The 18417-nt window shown below is 42.1% G+C and overlaps 1 protein-coding gene across 9 annotated transcripts in view; it reads right to left on the minus strand.

Annotated features, from left to right (window-relative positions):
• The window catches only part of RYR2 (ryanodine receptor 2), a 757942-nt gene that overhangs the window by 26992 nt on the left and 712533 nt on the right, over positions 1-18417 (minus strand). For all 9 annotated transcript variants that reach the window (XM_023240368.2, XM_023240367.2, XM_023240360.2 and 6 more), the window contains 9 exons: positions 18060-18164; positions 15291-15372; positions 11675-12972; positions 10874-10941; positions 8131-8278; positions 5071-5157; positions 4249-4467; positions 2618-2748; positions 1222-1264 (listed from right to left, as the gene is read on the minus strand). In XM_023240368.2, coding sequence (XP_023096136.2) covers positions 1222-1264; positions 2618-2748; positions 4249-4467; positions 5071-5157; positions 8131-8278; positions 10874-10941; positions 11675-12972; positions 15291-15372; positions 18060-18164 — 2181 coding nt within the window. The remainder of the gene's footprint in view (positions 1-1221; positions 1265-2617; positions 2749-4248; positions 4468-5070; positions 5158-8130; positions 8279-10873; positions 10942-11674; positions 12973-15290; positions 15373-18059; positions 18165-18417) is intronic.

The raw sequence follows: 18417 nt of genomic DNA on the forward strand, positions 1-18417 counted from the left end.
ACAATTCAAAGCTTCTTTCTTAAGTAGCTAATGAGAATAAAATGTTCAAGTTACCTATTTAAAATTGTTTAAAAATAAGTCTTTCAAAGCCCTGGCCCAATGTGGATGTGCTCGTATGCAGGAGGGCAGTGCTGCTCAGAATTTCACGTCACACCAGGAGACAAAACTCTAGTGCCAGAATAAAATCTACAAACACACGGCTTCTCTCAACTAGAAAGTCTTGTTATTAAATAGATTTTTAAAAAAAGGTCAACGTGCTTCCTCGTGTACCTGACTTCAGTTCTTGGTGCAAGCCCTCTATCTCCCCTCAGATTGCTAACAAAAAATCTGCTGGTCGCCAATCCTCCTGAGTAACACGGAATCAAAGGGAACAAGAGCACTTCATCTGGCAGATGTTTCTGGCTACTCCAGACGGTACCCGTTGGAGCTAGAACTCATTAAGGAGGTGAGTTGAGTCAGGGTGGCAATCAGAAAGGTTCAAGAGTAAGCAGGAGCTAGAATGTAACGCTTTATGTGACTCGCTTTAGTCTTCACATGAAGCAACAGTATTTCATGATCTACAAGTACCGGTACGTACATTATTTCATTGAAAGAGATCTGACATTAAAATGCTATGTGGTGAGAAGAGCAGAGAAGATCCTTGACTTTCAAGACCAGAGCAGTTAGCAGGCGCCACAGTTCATCACTGATGCCCTATCGTTGTTCTTTCTACTACACTATGACGCAGTATGCATCAGAAGAATACAACTGTATGAAAATAAAAAGATCTCCGAAGTTCATGTGAAATAAGCAAAACTCAATCCTTGGTTCTCATGCAACGACTCTGCTCCTACAGGGTGAAGCAGGATTCCAGCCCCAGTGATATGCAGCTGTCTTCTCAGAAAATGGTCGTTAGCCAATTCAGGGGACCCAAAGAAGCTCGGAGAAAATTCTCACCAATTCCTATTACTGTGCGGACTGAGCACCGATTATTCACCTGAGTCAGAGGACAGGTGGATGAAGCAATGCTTATTATTCATTTTATAGCTGCAGAGTATGGGTTCTTCTTTACGTGCAATTTTTGAAATTCATACTGAATTCTATTGCCACTTGGAAATGACATTAAAAGACAGATAAAAGCACACCTCAGTATTTCATTCTCCACACGAGCCATATCAAATTCAAATCTGAATTGCACTCTAGGAAACAAATAGAGAATGCATTCCTTCTGAGAGGTATTACCTTTCTTTTAACAAATTTGTCCCAGTAGTTGTTGGGAAATGACCTAAAAAATATAAAAGCATAAAAGTAAAATAATATCATTTAAAAAAATGATAAATAACAATATGTTGTTTGGAATAAACAAAATACTTAAAATAATATGTAAACACATATTGTTTCATTCACAAAAATTATAATCAATTTTGTCCCATCTTATCCCATAATTTTTCTATATCAGAGGTACATTAAATATTATGTAAGCGTTAATATATCAATATATACATGCAAATCACAAAAAGACTCCGGGCTAATATTTTAACGGGGAAGAATATGAGCATATTTATTAATAAGTAGCTTGTTGTACTTATTTACATGCTGACACATGTCATTTGTAACATGTCAAATGACATACGTTTCTCTGTCAATTATCTTTAAAAATTAAGGTATCTAAAAATCTGTCATTTTTTTTCTTATAAAGTTAAAAAATCTCATTCCCACGTTATCCTCGAAGAAACTGACCGTGGCACCTGTACTACTATGGACTTCACTTAAAGGGACAGATCTCATTTGACTTAGTATTAACAGCCAGAGTTGACAAATAAAACATTGAGCATTTAGAGTAAACATTTTTAATGCACAAACACATCATCCTCATTTGAAAACTCAGCTTATTAGCAATTTTAACTTCTTAAGAACAAGCAAAACTGATCACAATAAAAAGATATTTCACACTTGACACACTAGAGTAGTAGAAACTACTCAAAAAATAGTGTATCACTAATACCTTTAGTGGTGGCAAGTTCTACTTTTGTGATGGATTGACCTGGAACAGCTGCTAGGAGTCTGGGTCTTGATCTCACAAGGGTAAATAATTAATGTATAGAAAAAGCATTTGTCTCCCTGCCTTATATTTTACATGTCATAACGTTTGACTAGTTTTATGCTGGGCTGCTTTATGGTACCAACTGAAAGTTTACAACTTAGACACACTGAAAGTATGAAATTCAATATTTTTGCCTTCAATGCTACAACTCTTTCCTTAATGAATCATTTTTGCCTCGTCTGGTCTTTTGGATGAGATAACCCCACACTGCAGGTTATGCCCCTCTAGCCACACACTTCTCTGAACATTGAGTAATGGATGTTAAGTTCCATCAGGGCTGTGGAAATGGACCCAAAGCCATTTTTGATTAAGGAATTTGGAACACAGATGGGAAAAAAATTGATAGCATCCATTAAGAGGCTGACAGTGCTTAGTCTTTTGATTTTCTTGGCCGAAAATATAACTATTATTCACCTCTGCTAGACTTGTGACAAATCTGCAGGAACTCCAGCAAAGTTTTTTGTTTGTTTGTTTGTTTGTTTTTTGTCTTGAAATTTTTGAGCACAGTAATGTCTCATATAATTCTTTACTCACTGTGTGTTGATTACGAGTCTATCCCACTGGCCTTTAATATCATCTTCTGAAGGCTGTTCTGTAATATAAAGCCCATCAAATTCCAATTTTCGAGCTACTTCCTTTTCTCGCTTAAAAATAACCAGTGGGACCTACATTTGGAAAAAATAAACACGTTAAAATTAGTTTAGATTTACTGGCATCTCCTGTGGTTGCTATCTTTACAAAACAGCTTCTGGAAAAAGAAGTATTTCCCATGTTACTTCCAGGAAGGTAAAATTGAGTGAAAATGAATTGGTTATATTTAGGCAGAAAGAAACATCTAGAGGTTTAGGAAAAAAAGAAGATAGAATAGATATAGTTTATAATCATATGTTTTTAAACACATAGAAGTTCACAGATAACTACATTGAAGAAATCACTTTTATGTATTAAAGAGAAAAAGATGTATTATATCTTTTATTATGATATACTTAACATACATCTTTATATATGTGAAACATGAACGGATACAATAAAATACAGCAATGTTACTAATGTTCCAAAATGCATGCTTCTAAAAAGTGCAGTGTTATTTGAGAAATCTCTTTAATTATTCCACACTCAGCATGCCCATATGCTATTTTGAAATAAATTTTAATTCCAGCATCAGCAAAAATCTTTGTCAGCTAGCCAAAATGTTTCCAGAACATATTGGCTCTCTTTTCACATGGACAGATTTTACAGAAGGCACGGATACAAAAAAGAGGCAGACGTTCTAGAAAAATCCAAGAATACTTCCCCTGTCCCCTCTTAATAAAACAAAGGAAAGACAGGGAAGGGAAAAGAATTTCTGAAGAAAATTTTACATTCTAGTCTTTCACCCTGGGCTCTGGCTTTTCAAAAGTCTTCTGGAAGCTTCACAATCTGAGGTAGGAGATAATGAGATAAAGGCATTACCAAGAAAAGGTGTCTCGCTAGGAAAAAATAAAGAGGTTTGCAAAGGTAATGGGCAGTCCTGGGCATTCGGAGACCATCTTGAGTTCTGTTCACCAAGTTATATTACTCTCTTGGTAGGGCTCTGGGGATAGAGTTGCATTATTCTCTGGGTGAAGGGTGACAAACTGTGGTCTTTGTGCCAATGATGGCATTAGGTAGGTGCCTAATGACTCATAGGTTCCATATGATGTATTATATAACTCTAAAACAGTGGAGCATTGCTAGGGGACATGGTAGGTTATTTCTGTGGGGCCAAGTTTTGATGAAAAGGGTCATTATGTAAATAATTGCCAATATGTGACAGGGAGCTATAACAAGATAGCCCAGGGCCACAGGCCCTTCCCAGGACAGACTGCAGTCAACGACTGGTCAACATGGAGCTCTGAAGGCCAGGCTCCAGTGCCCCAGCCCAAGACAGCCCTGCAGGGGCATCCCAGCTTCAGGGACTGAGGCTTGTGTGTGTGGCCTGTTGTATCTGAACCACAGCCCCACTTTGTCTTCTGTTCCACCCTGCTTCTTCTCCTTGCCCCACGGGTGTTGATTCGTGGAACATTCCCTAATAATCTCTGTGCAGGAAATTCCCATCTCAGAGTTTGCTCCCCCAGGAGTCCAACCTGCAAAAGACATGCGCAAACACGGACACACACAGGTACCTTGGTGCCTTACTATCTTACTTTCAAGCAGTAGTAGCCGATGATGCAGAAGAAAGAAATGACCGTGTGAAGAATGGCTAAGATCCGCAGCGTGGGCTCCATGTAGCCACTGCTCTCCTCCAGGACGTAGTGAACCGCGATGATTCTAGGCGAGCCACTGTCCAGGCTGCTAACTTTGGCATTTCCACTTGAACTGCGAGTGGGGGGCTCCTTTCCTTCAACCACAGAAGAAGTGGAGACCTGATTCAAACCATTTAAAGTAGAGTCAGTTCACTCCCTCTAAGGGACCGGCACACACAAGAAACAATGGAAACCCAGTCTTCTCAGCAGAGAGCCAGATATGAGGCTCAGGTACCACGAAAAGACTAAAAGCAAAGGCTAAAAATAAAAAGATAGCTTTTCAGAAGCTGATGGCCTATAACGAGCACACCCTTTAAAACACCTCCTAATCTGAGCAAGAGTTACGAGGAGTCTAATGCATGCAGGAGAAAAATCAGATGGCTAGGCTGCCTTCTCAGGTACCAAATGAATTTAATGTAATGAGGGTGTGCCACACCCAGATATGGTACCAAGGGGGTATATCAGGCCAGGGACACTGGGTAACCCTGTACTACATCAAACACTCTTTAGTTGAGGTAGTTCCCGCTTAGTTTGGAGGAACAAGTCTGCTCCTGCCTTACTAGACCGTCAGTGATGTGCCTGAGCTCTAGGTTTTTTCCTTTCATCAAAACATATCTTGAAAGAGATTTACATGTGCTCATTGGCGAATGTGTGAATTCTGCACACGCAATCCAACCCATCTGTGGTTTCGTACTGGTTCCTGAAACATAAAGATGTACGTACCTTATAAAAGAGCAAGATGAAATTGATTGCAAACGCGACGAATAAGGCTAACATTCTCATGTTGTAAAAGTTGCGAGCAAAATAGTTCTGAAAAAAAATGATGAAAATTAAGGTCACTGAATGAAGAGATTGACACAAGCATTCATTCATCTGCCCCAAACTACTTCTTGAGAGCCTACTCTGCATCCAGTAACGTTCTTGGAGCTGTAGACGCAACAGTGAGGGAGTACGTTTGGGCCACCACGGAGGAGGCACACATCCGCAGATGAAAGACAAAATCTAGTTTCAGAGGATGCTTAATGCTATGAAGAAAAATCCATCAGGTTACAGGCTTGAGGAACAGGGCTGCTATTTTAGATAGGTGGTCAGGGAAGGTTTATTTTAGGAGGTTATGTATAAGCACAGGCCTAAATACATAGGGAAGAGGTCAAGTGAACAACTGGGGGGGGGGGCACATGTGTCAGAGAGAGACAGTGCGTGGAAGGGGACGAAGGTTCTGAGTTCGGAGTGACGATGTGCTTGAGGGATAGTAAGAGAAAAGCAGGGAGGAGACAAGGGCATGGGAAGGAATGAGGTCAGAGAGGTGAGGGGCACAGGTTTACAGGCTTCTGACAGAAGTCTGTGACGTCCCTTCCAGTGCTGTGGGTTGGGGTATGACCTCTGGGGCCATGCTGCCCAGCTGTGAAGCCCACCATCACCACTCAGTCGTTGCAGGTGTAGACAAGCAATTAACCAGTCCTGCAGAATCACTTTTCTCATCTGTAAAGTGGGCAGAACGACAGAAACCTTTCTCAGAGGTTTGCTCTGAGGATTAGGTAAGTTCACTGAGGGAAAGTTAATTATTACTCTTATTATTCTTATGGGAATTATTATTTTATTCCAGGTGGGATGGTAATCTAGTGGAGGATCTGAAGAGGGCTTGATACCACTAGATTATGATCTGGAAAGATTACTCCCACCGCTGTGTGGGAAACAGATAGGAGGTAAGAGTGGAAACAAGGGGACTAGTTAAGAGTTACCAAAGGACAGCAGAAAGGGATGTTATGGATGGTGGTGGGTTGGCTCAGGAAGGGATTGTGGAGAAATTGATACTGAGCAGACTCCAGATATACTTGGAAGACAGAACTGGGAAGAATTACCACTGGGTTGAATTTGAGGCAGGAAAGAGAGAGAGGACTCAGGGATGGTAACTTCTGGATTTTGGGGTCCGAGTAACTCAGTAAGTGGTTGGTACCATTTACTGGCTGGAAAAAAGTAGGAGGGGAAGTAGGTTTAAGGAAAAAGACTATAGGAAATATAAAGTATTTGTTTTAATATTAGGTGGGAGAGGTCTACGAGGTATCCAAGTGGATATGCCAGGGGCTTTAGCAGAATAGGTCATGTCAAAATGACCGACACGCGCCATTGTTGGTCTCCATGGACACACCCCATTTGGGTGGTGTCATCTCCCACATGAGACCCTGACTTTACTGCCGTGGCTTATTGGACGAAGGCAGGCTGCCACACCCAAACCGGCCCAGTCACATTGGTTGTCCTCGTGGAAGGCTAGAGTTGGGTCACAGAGGCTGAGTTAGTGACCTTGTTTATCTGAGCTGGGAGGTCACAAAGACTTGAGGGACAAGGGGCCTGTGGTGGCCTGACGTGGCCATGACTAGCTTTGTGCATGCAAACTGGTGAACAGAGAAAGTCATATATAGGAAACAGAATCAGGAAAATAGGACTGCAGAGAGAGAAGAGAACATGGCGGACAGGTGGAAGACAACCCTCACTGACTTGCTCTACACAACTGTAGTGAAACAGGGTCTTCAGGAATTCACTAGGGCTACGGCAGGTTATTGGGGCCCGTTCAACCTCAGGCCCAATACCATCTACACTGGCTATGTCTGCAGCTATGGCAACTATTACAACATAGCAAATCAGCGATTATCTAGAGTGATCTACAAACCATTTACATTTAATACACTTTCCCACAACATAGGGAAAAGGCAAGATAGTTGAAGAAAACATAGTTGAAACTATTAATTAAAATATATGTTCGCATAAATTATATAAAAATGCATAATATTTATTTCTACATAGGCAGTTAGAATACATAATTACCGAGGACAATTCACGTCCCTTATAGACAGAGTGCCATAGTATACTGAGTTTCTTATCTACTTTTGATTTCTCAAAGGCTGTAAAACACTAAATATGATTTTGACTTTCAAATGGCTTTATTAGGAGCAGCACTGGTCTTCATTTCTAGGTCTGATATTATTGGTCAGTACCTTTTAGAGGTTGAATCTACATGCTCTTCTTCAAAAAACCGTATATACTGTAATTATACATACATATATAAAAACGGCCTTTCAACCAAAATTTTTAAGAATGCCATCTTCTGTAAATACGAATAAAGATAGAGAACTATACCTTCTTTCTTTGTTTTTCAAATATGAACATGCATTTAATTAATTTGGGGAGCATTTCTGCAAAATGCATAGGATACCACATAAAGAACTGCCTTCTCTCTTTTCATTCGTTGGTTTTTACTTAAAGAATAATTCTGAACAGACCTTCTTAGTATCAATGGAGAGTTGACTCGTTGCATTAATACTTTCATAGCTGGATTTTTAATAAAAAGATGATGTTCTAGAAAAATCGATGAATCCAGCTCTGGAACTGCAATCCAAATTACTTATACCCTCAGGTATGTTTTTGCTTTAATGGCCTGCAGACCTTGGCACAGTGTCCTGCAGAGTGGAGCTTCAGGGGGTATTTACTAACTTGCCCTAAAGACTTACTGGGAACACTCTGGATGCACTGTGCTGGCAGTCACTAAATCACATGGCTTCAGGGAAGGTGGATGTGGTGGAGGTTATGGTTTGAGGACAGGGAGCAGTGGGCCAAAGGCATTTATTAGAAAATATAAACACGCTCGGGTGAGCAAAGAAAACATACTTGCGGGGCTGACTCGTCCCCTGATTGCCACCCAAGGAGAGGTCGGTGAATGTTTACTGGGCCTGAATGATTAGGGTCTCACAGTATATCAATAACAATATTCATTGTAAAACATCTTACTAGAAGTTTCTGTTGATATGCGATGATTTTCTTCCAGAATGCCGACTCGGGAACTTCTGGCTCTCCGTATCTGTGTGTGTGGAGCTGCCTCAACTTCTGTTTACCCTTATCTTCTTTGGCTTTTTCTTCTTTTTCTCCATCTTCTCCCCTGTGAACACAAATGAATGAAATACAAGCCATCCAGGAGCTACAGATATAAACAGGTTTTGTGCCAAATTATGTAAATGGATATTTAAACCATGGCATCGCTTGGGGCGCCTGGGTGGCTCAGTCTGTTGAGCCTGACTTCGATTCAGGTCATGATCTCGCAGCTTGTGGGTTCAAGCCCCGTGTTGGGCTCCGTGCTGACGGCTCGGAGCATGGAGCCTGCTTCGGATTCTGTGTCTCCCTCTCTCTCTGCCCCTGACCCACTCACATTCTGTCTCTCTCTCAAAAATAAATAAACATTAACAAAAAATTTAAATCACAGAACTGCTGTTGAAAACTAGTTTCTCTTCCAGTGCATTATAATATCCAGAATTTTAGAATGAGGGGTTGGATTCCTTGCCTATCATAGGCTCCCATTGATGGATAATTCTGTGACATTCAAATCTAAAGGGATGTTTGTTCAGCATCGTTCTTCATCAGGGAAATACAAACCAAAACCACAGTGAGATACCACCTCACAACAACTCAGGAAACAGTGGATGTTGGCAAGGATGTGGAGAAAGGGGAACCCGCTTGCACTGTTGGTGGGAATGCAAACTGGTGCAGCCACTCTGGAAAACAGTGTGGAGGTTCTTCAAAAAATTAAAAACAGATCTACCCTATGACCCAGCAATAGCATTACTGGGAATTTATCCAAAGGATGCAGGAGTGCTAATTCATTCGGGCACGTGTACCCCAACGCTTATAGCAGCACAATCAACAATAGTCAAATTGTGGAAAGAGCCCAAATGTCCATCAACTGATGAATGGATGAAGAAGATATGGTGCGTGTGTGTGTATGGAACACTGCTTGGTATTCCAGTATAATGGGATACTACTCGGCAGTGAAAAAGAATGAAATCTTGCCATTTGCAACAATATGGTCAGAACTGGAGGGTATTATGCTACCTGAAATAAACTAGTTAGAGAAAGACAAGTATCGTATGACTTCACTCACATGTGGAATTTGAGAAACTGAACAGAAGACCATAGGGGAAGGGAAGGAAAAACAAGTTACAAACAGAGAGGGAGACAAACCACAAGAGACTCTTAAAGACAGAGAACAAACTGAGGGTTGTGGGGGTGGAGGGCTGAGAGAGTAGGGGAGGTGGGTGATGGGCACTGAGGAGGGCACCTGTTGGGATGAGCACTGGGTGTTGTATGTAAGTGATGAATCACGGGCATCTACTCCTGAAGCCAAGACGAGGCTGTATGGTAGCTAACTTGACAATAAATTAAAAAATAAATAAATACAGGGCATCTTACAGGTTTGAAGTGTCTTTACGGCTCTATGTACCACATTCCCTTCCAAATGTGCAATAAAAACATTTAACTGAAAACAGAATGACAATGAAGACACTTTTTTTTTTTTTTGCTGTGACTTCCCAATAACCTTATTTTTAAATTGTGATTTTAATGTTCAGTTTTAACGCTGACCAGCCAATCGGACTTAAAATCAGAGGCATACGCATTTGGTGGTTCACATACATAAAGCATGTCAACATATTAATGATGGAATCAGAAGTACTGAAATTTGACAGTCTACCCCTTCTAGGTGCAAAACACCAATCCTTCATGAAAGCATATTTATGGGTAGTCATATAAACATATATACGCGTCGTCACATATACATAACCCCAACCTGGATGACATATATCTAACATTATTTTTAACATGAAAGAATTGCCACAGAAACGACGGCTGCGACGTTACATTTCACTATAACAAATCATCTACGTGGCCGTTTTTATAACCGACCCAACTGTGTGGGCTTCTTCGACAATAAACAGAGATGACTCTAAGGAAGAGCCCACGAAAACACGCCAAAGAAAACAACGGAGGGGAAAGTAAAAATGCTGTGTGAGCATAGTAGCACTTAGAGGTACTTTAATTTTTACTTCGTTGATTTTTAAAAGCGTGCCTATGAAATTATTTAAACTGGGTGAAAGCTAGAGGTTTCCATGATTAACAGAAAGCCAGTGTTATGGGGAAGTGACCCATTTTTATGGCTCCACACCCAGCTCTTTCTTTCTCACTGCCACAAAGGCAGCTGCGCCCCGCAGCAGGAGCGTGGGTAAAACCGAAGACTTCTGGGTTCCACACCAGACATGCTGAATCAGAATCCCTGTGGATCTTTGTTTCTAACAAACTCGCCACTGTGCACGTGGCTCTGGGGCTACGCACGCTTTGGGGGGGTGGTCACTGCTGGGATTCTGGGCAATGGCATTCAGAACGTTTGTCTCCTCCCTGGCTCATAAGGACAGAAGTCCTGCCTGATTCTGAGCACAGAACTGCAGCACTGAGTGACCTTGAGGAGAGCATCCCATGGAATCGCTGGAGCCATTTCTGCTGAAAGGGAAATGCACAAACAGAATCCTCATGGAACGAGGAGGAAGAAATGGAGTGGCAGCTGGGGGGGGGGTCCTCCCCCCAGAGCTTCACCTCAAGAATGGCAGACTTCATCAGGGAGCAAGACAGACTGTCCCCCAAAGAGAGGGAGAGTGCAGGTAAATCAGACTTACTGAAACAAAGGCACGTATACAGAAATTACACATACTCGGCCTTTTCAGGTTCAGATTTGCTTTCTTCTTTCTCCTCCTTTTCTTCCTCTTTCACCTTCTGTTCCTTGAATGGACCAAGGGGGAGAAAGGAATCGGGGTTACACATCACCTCTGAGTGAGTTTAGGGAACCCCGTGACCCCGTGACAAATCACAACCTACCAAGGATACCCTCTTGCCTTCACGGAGATGAAGGTGCCAGGCACGCCCTTCATTCTGGTCTAAACTCTTGCCCCTTCTTCTTCACTCACACCTCCCACATCCACCTACTCGATCCTCACTCACCCCTCAAGGCAAACTTAAGTGCCCCCCTCTTAAGTTGCACTGAGCTACTCCAAACCAAAGTGATGTTTCCGTTTTGTCAACATACATGACCTCTACCATCTAGTGCCCGCACCATTTAACACTTCATAATTTCCTAGTTCCTTCATGAGTGTTGGTTATATCTTCCTAATAAACTCTTTCAGTCAATTTGAAAGCAATGACCACATCCTCTATCTCCTTTAATGTCCTATGATACCCAGCGGCATTAGGCACCTGGTAAAGACTCACAAAATATCTGTGGATGGAATGACTGCCCAGCTGACTCCTGTCATTAGGGTGAGGACTTGAGCTTACGCCCTAACAGTTTAAGATAATTCAGTAATTTGCAAAGTATCATCATAAGGCAAGCTTTGCCTACCAAGAGCCATTTCCCTTTGGAAACCCAACTCACGTATTTACCACCACTCTGGCACTAGCACGAAAACTGATGTAGACTTCATTGATCATGCCTAGAGAAGTCCAGAGAGTCAATTACCTGAAATTTTTCTTGCACGTCAGGGATAGGGACCGGGTTGCTCATTAGATCGCTGAGGCCAGCGTTTGGATTATGAGGAATAAGTTTGTACTGTCCTCCTTCTCTCTTCAGATCCAAGCCAAATATGTCCGAAAGAAGGTCGCTTTCCTCTGTCAGTTCCTTCAGGTCTGTCAGATCTTCCGAGGGCAGGGCGGCCTCCATGGGCCTCCTGTCCCCCTCTTCTCCATCCCCTCTCACCTCATCCTGAGTGGGGTCTGGCATGTTGGCTAAGAGCTCTGCCACTCGGATCTTTTTTGCTCCTTCTACTAGGCTCCCGCCAAGCAGCAGGCTGCAAATGATGCGGAAGAAGCCTCTGGAAACGCTGGCCACAAAGTGCAGGAGGCTCATGAAAATACTCCAGTAGGACGAAAAGGCGGCCGTGACCATATCCTTCATCGTCATCTTCTTCACTTTTTTCATCTGTTTCTTCAGGCTCTTCAGGCTGAGCATTCTCATGAGGGTCAAGATATTATACCTGAGAGCAAACAGGGCCGACTTGACCGTCACGATGGAAAAGAAACCCATTCTGGGCCCCTGCTCTTCCGGCTTCTCCTTCTCACTCTCTTCTTTATTCGCTGACCTCTCATTCAAATCCGACTCTGAGATCTGCGCTGCCAGCTGCATTTCGAATATGGTGTCCTCACAGAAGTTGACAAAAAGTTCCATTTTCTCCTTTTCTCCCCCTTCGTTGACCACGTCAAATATGAACTGCCTTTTGGACTCCTTGACCTGGGGCTTCTCCCACTGGGTTCGGCTGGACTCACTGATTTCAAAATACACCCTCTCGATGCGTTTGGCACTTCCCATGATCTCGATGCGTCCCAGAAAAGGCTGGAAGTAATTCAGCACGCTCTCTGCCAACTCCAGGAAAGTCTGCAGTCGCGTATCATTGGGCATGTGCTCCGAAAGGTTGGTCAGAAGAACAGCCACATTGAAGCCGATGTCCTTTGCGGGCTCGTGAAACCTTTTGACAAACTCTTCATAGTCCAGGGTTTCGTTTTCATCCGTCTCTGCACAGGACAGAAGAAACTCGGTTTCTGATTGCGTGTAGTGTTTATGGCTCTCCATCGCTTTATGGAAGTCCCTCTTGGAAATGACTCCCTTGCCGTCAGGGTCGTATTCTTTAAATGTGTCAGAAGAGGTCAAATCCTTTAGTTTTAAGAACATGTCAAAAAACTTGAGAATCATCTCCACGTTGTTGGAAGACTCCACAAGCATATCGACCATCTGTTTGCCAATGGTTCCATTGACAACATTACCTGGTGGTAAAGAATGGCACGTGTTCAGAATGAACATTACTGATAAAACCAGTGTCTGGAGAGGAAATGACCATAGAAGCTTCAAATGACATCTGAATCAAGGACGCCTCCTTGGTTATCATCTACCACATGAAGTCTCAGGAAACGATGGATAGTTATTTGTAAACCCTACTTTAAAAGAGTGATTACATAAACACGTCAAAACCATATTTACAAAGTAGTCAGACTAATGGGAGTAAATCAAGATTTGAAAAAAAGCTGGGTTTTTTTTTCCCCTCAAATTGATCGAGGAGGCAATATATTTTAGGATAGAGAAAATGGGGGAAACATTTATATCCTAAAGCCAGAAACTGAAGTCCAGTTTCATGTTAATAATAAAAATGAGCATTTGGACAGCATTTTAGGACCGAAGAATCACTATTCATAGAAAATATGTGATTTAATGTTCATATGTTTGTGAGGCAGATACTTTTTATTAATTCTGATGTTACTATTGAGGAAACTGAGGTTTAGCAAGGCTAAATGAATGTGCCCGTTGTGACATGATTATTGAGGGTGAGTGCCAGGACATCAACATGATCCTCTGAAAGCAAATTATATGCTCTTTCTGATTTACAATGTAAAGCATCTCCCGGCATTTCTTCATGGTCGAGAATATTTATTGTAGGAAAATGGAAGATCATTGATAAGCGTGAGAAAATTAGATATTATCCTAAATTATAGAGTCACAGAGAGCTTTTATCCATTGAACAGAATGTGCTATGTAACATAAAGACAGACATCAGAAAAAAGACACGTGGTGAGGTCTGCTGAGTCCATTTGCACAGCAATAAACACCGTGGTTGAGAACGTGGGCTCAGGAGCCACACCGTTAGGTTGGAATCCAGGCTCATCTACAAGCTGAGCAATGTGGGCAGATTTCTTAGCCTCTCTGTGCCTTGGTTTCCTCATCTGCCAAACAGTGGTAATACTACCAAAGCCATACCCTTGGTATTAGGATTAAATGAGTAGCTGGTATATTTAAGTGGGTGAATTTGGGGCATCTGGGTGGATCAGTCGGTTAAGCACCTGACTTCGGTTCAGGTCATGGCCTCACAGTTAATGGGTTCAAGCCCCATGTTGGGATCTGTGCTGACAGCTCAGAGCCTGGAGCCTGCTTCGGATTCTGTGTCTCCCTCTCTCTCCCCCTCCCCTGCTCACATTCTGTGCATCTCTCTCTGCTTCAAAAATAAACATTAACAAAAATTTTTAAAGTTTATTATAATGGGTGATTTTAAGTTGTCACGGACGCAGTCACAGCTGTTCCTGCAGTTATGAGTGTCGTTACTATTTTCTAGACTAAAATGTGATATCACTAAAATGTGATAAAAGAGTCCTGTGCTCAGAGGGCATACAGTGGCTGGCACGTAAGGGTTTCTGCAAATGTGGCATCTTTGAAGTCCTAGCACAAGGCACACCTCCTGCCTCAGTTAATCAAAGTGCAGTTATGCAAAGCACAGTGGACTAAGAAACAGGGAGAGAAAAATTAGGAGGGGTTCAAGAAGAAAGGGGAGGTAGCAACAGCAAACGTGTTTGAGGTGGGTTTGGTCATTTTCACGTGATTTCACCAATTTTGCCCATCGGTCTATCGGTACCCCCGTGTCACAGAGGAAGGAACTTGAAAACGGAGATGGAACCAGCGCTAGCAAGGGTCACACTGCTAGCACGTGGGAAAGCCGGGACTTGAACGCAAGCTCTCGAGCACCACGTTTACTGCCTGACCCAGAAGAGACATGGGGCAGGAAAGCAAGACAAGCTGGAAAGAGAGAAGAGAACGAGAGCTGATACAGGCATGCCGTGGGAGAACAGGACTGCCGCCAGCAGCCACCGTGGGGGATGGTGTCCTCTCTTCTCTTGTAGGCCATGAAGGACCCACGGGAGTCACCATGCAGCCAGCTCAGTGCAGTGGTTTATACTGTCGGGCTTTATCCACATGCCTGTAATGCCCAATGATTACAAACCAATGGACAAAACAAATAACGTCTTCATATATACTATGTCTGGAGAGCATGTTCTTTAGGGTATCACTAGGAAATGACAAGTGTCCCTGTAAGTTACCACTGGTTTCATCTCCCAGCTATATAAGCTGAGATATGCAAGATATCTCTTAAAAAATAACCTTGAGAAAACAGTAATAAAGCCAGCAATAAATCCAAGCTATCCATCACATCTCAGCGTTGATATTTTATGCTTTGCAGTACACTGACTCTATAAGCAAGCACATACTGATCCTTGAAATCGAAGGCTAATGGGAACTTGAAAATGTAAATCAAAACTACCTTCTAGCATGGACAGCAACATGACCACCATATCCTTCTGAAGATCCATTAATTCTTTTAATAGCTCGATTTGACTGGAATCCTGAAAATATTAATATATGTTATATTAACATATAATACATGACATATAATACATAATGTGTACATTGCATTTTAGATAATATGAGAAGACTATGTAGCAAGAACACTGTACTTGTTCTCACAAAGAGAAGTGCTTTGCCAATTGTAAACACTTTTCAGAAGTGTAGAACTAAAGAGAGGTCAAGCATAAATATGCAGCGTACTGTAAACAGATACAACTGTAAATTGTAAAATTGTAAACAGATACAATTCAGAATTAGTACTTACTACTGATTCTATATCATTTTTTTTTATTTTTTTTTAATTTTTTTTTCAACATTTATTTATTTTTGGGACAGAGAGAGACAGAGCATGAATGGGGGAGGGGCAGAGAGAGAGGGAGACACAGAATCGGAAACAGGCTCCAGGCTCCGAGCCATCAGCCCAGAGCCCGACGCGGGGCTCGAACTCACGGACCGCGAGATCGTGACCTGGCTGAAGTCAGACGCTTAACCGACTGCGCCACCCAGGCGCCCCTGATTCTATCTCATTTTATTAAAGTATGTGTGAGGACAACAAACGAGTCTAACGTGGGCACAGAAGGACGAAAGCAGCAGTGGGTTCTCCAGGGCCAGGGAAGACTCAGGCGCCTCTGGGCATTAGACAGGTTTCGTTTACTTGAAGGCTATACTCGTCTTTCTTTCCTCCTAACTTATTACACAGAAATGCTGTATGTTTTATAAAAATTAACTTATTCTGGAAAAACACGCCTAACAGTGATAGGGACATAAATTTATTTTATATAAATCTAACAAAAATGTACTCAAGTACCACCTACAGGAATAATGTATAATGTATCTTATCTACCAGTTTTATTAAACTCCTTGATATTTCTCTGGTTAAGATTTTCTGGATTTTTTCTTTGTTTATGTTTGCCTTTGATTTTTCACCATGGAAAATTCTTTTACTAAGGTATGCTGTGTCCAAACAACACAGAACATACTTATGTTGACATTACAACATTATGGGTCATCAAATTTTACTTTTAAACTATGCCTTGTTTCCTTGTAAAAGATTATACAAGGTATCGTTTTGATCATTTAGATTTTGCTCTACATAAGGTTATTTCTTTCTACATAGTGTCCCCTTGACTAGGTCTACAAACTGAACAACTACTAGGTAGCACCAGATGTTAATAAAGTGATGGAAATACACCAGAACGAGAACTCTCTTCTGAGTGTATAAATTTGGTTCCTGCTGGTTTCCTTTACTTACTAAAGTGCCGTAAGTGATTAGATGAAAGAATCACATTATTCCCTTATATATGGGGTAAGTCACCAATAACCAGCTGTTGACAAAACTCTAGCCAAGCTTCTCTGAATCCTCTTCCCAACTAGACTCCAAACTTGAGCTTTAAAGACGTGAACAAACCCTAATAGGGGTTAACTGCCTCAAGGCCGCATCCCTAGCATGACCCTAGCCCACCTTAGATGGCCTGCCTGGAAAAACTCAAGGCTGCCAAAAAAATCTCCTGTCTGTGCCAGCTGACACCCGGGGACAGGGTCTCCTCTCCCAGTATCTGTGTGAGGGCAACTGCCAGCCTGCAGACAAGTTGGCCCCATCGCGTCTGTACCGATCAACCCTTTGTAATTTCTCCCTTACAGCCTCTACTGACCTTCTGCCTACTCCCTCATTCTCCCTTAAAAATACCCAGTCACCTCCATACAAATCCAAGTGGAGCTCAGGTCACGCTGGACTCTTTTCCCTACTGCGATAGTTATTTCTGATTAAAACCTGCCCTCATTGCTTCAACCAGTGCCTGGCTTTGTTGCTCTTTGACAATACGCTCCTGCTTATAGGCCGCGGTGGAGGGGGGCGGGGGGCAAGCCCAAGTGTCCTCACTTTGCTGGAGGAAAGGGAGCTGGCACACACTAACAGGACACACGAATGTCTTCTGGTCTTAACTCCATCATTCTTTCCTCCCCCTGACACCTGCGAACACCCACACCCAGGCAGGTACATCAGATGTCAGGAGAGATCATCAAAGTTCACCCTATCAAAGGGACACATTTACTCAAGATTTATATCGAGAATTTTTCCATTCGTGTATCTCTTAGCTTCGAATGAAATAGATACAGTAGCGAGGAAATAATATGCTGATATTTTCAATATGCACTCCCAAGTTAACATTAAAACACAGGTGGACAATCTGTCTATTCTTTATGTGCTTGTCCTCAGATACTTTTTCTCTTTGACTTTCATGAAGTTAAATGTCCTGTTAATGAATGAATGTCATCTGTTGAGAACAGCTGCTTGTTAATGACTCAGCAAGGAAACTGTCTCTCTTTCACCAGGGATTTGCAGATTACAAATCCTTTTTCAATTACCTGGAGGAAGGAGGAAAATTCTAGTGAGTAATCACCAAGAAGTGGGTCTATGAAGGATTGTAAAATAGACAGTGTTTGGGAACGATTCTATTTCTCCATTATACTCAACTCCTTAATATCTTTTGTTCTCAAATTTGGATAATGGCTCCCATATATTTTCAGCTTGCATAAAATTATTCTATTGAAAACTTTTTTTTAAAATATGGAGCGAAAGGTATATAAAGAAGTGACCTAAGAAAGATCATATTCAAACAAAGGAAAGCCGGTTGAATATACAGATGACTACCGTCCCTTGCGCGTTGAGATGGGGAAGAGAGTTTACCTGAGACAGCTTCATCTGCATGTGGGCGAATACGTGAAGGAAGCCCACAACTGCGTCCCATAGCCTGCTGTGGGCCAAGCTCTGCTGATTCCCAGTGCAAGGACCCTGGACCGGAGACAGACACACAGCAATCATCCCCGGGTAACCGAACTGCCAAATCAACTTTACAACAATAGGGAGGAACAAAATTAACTTAGCGTTTACATATCACCAACATGGTATCTGGAAAAATAGGAACCCAAATGAAAGATCGACAGTGGTGATAATGGCAGAGTACCCTCAGGGGGTAAGTATATTCTCCTTTGAAATGTTTAGTGTAATAAATCCAAAGACAGTTCCTCAGAGACATTGATGTTCT

Source organism: Felis catus, chromosome D2 (genome assembly GCF_018350175.1).
Source record: "Felis catus isolate Fca126 chromosome D2, F.catus_Fca126_mat1.0, whole genome shotgun sequence".
Lineage (NCBI taxonomy): Eukaryota > Metazoa > Chordata > Mammalia > Carnivora > Felidae > Felis > Felis catus.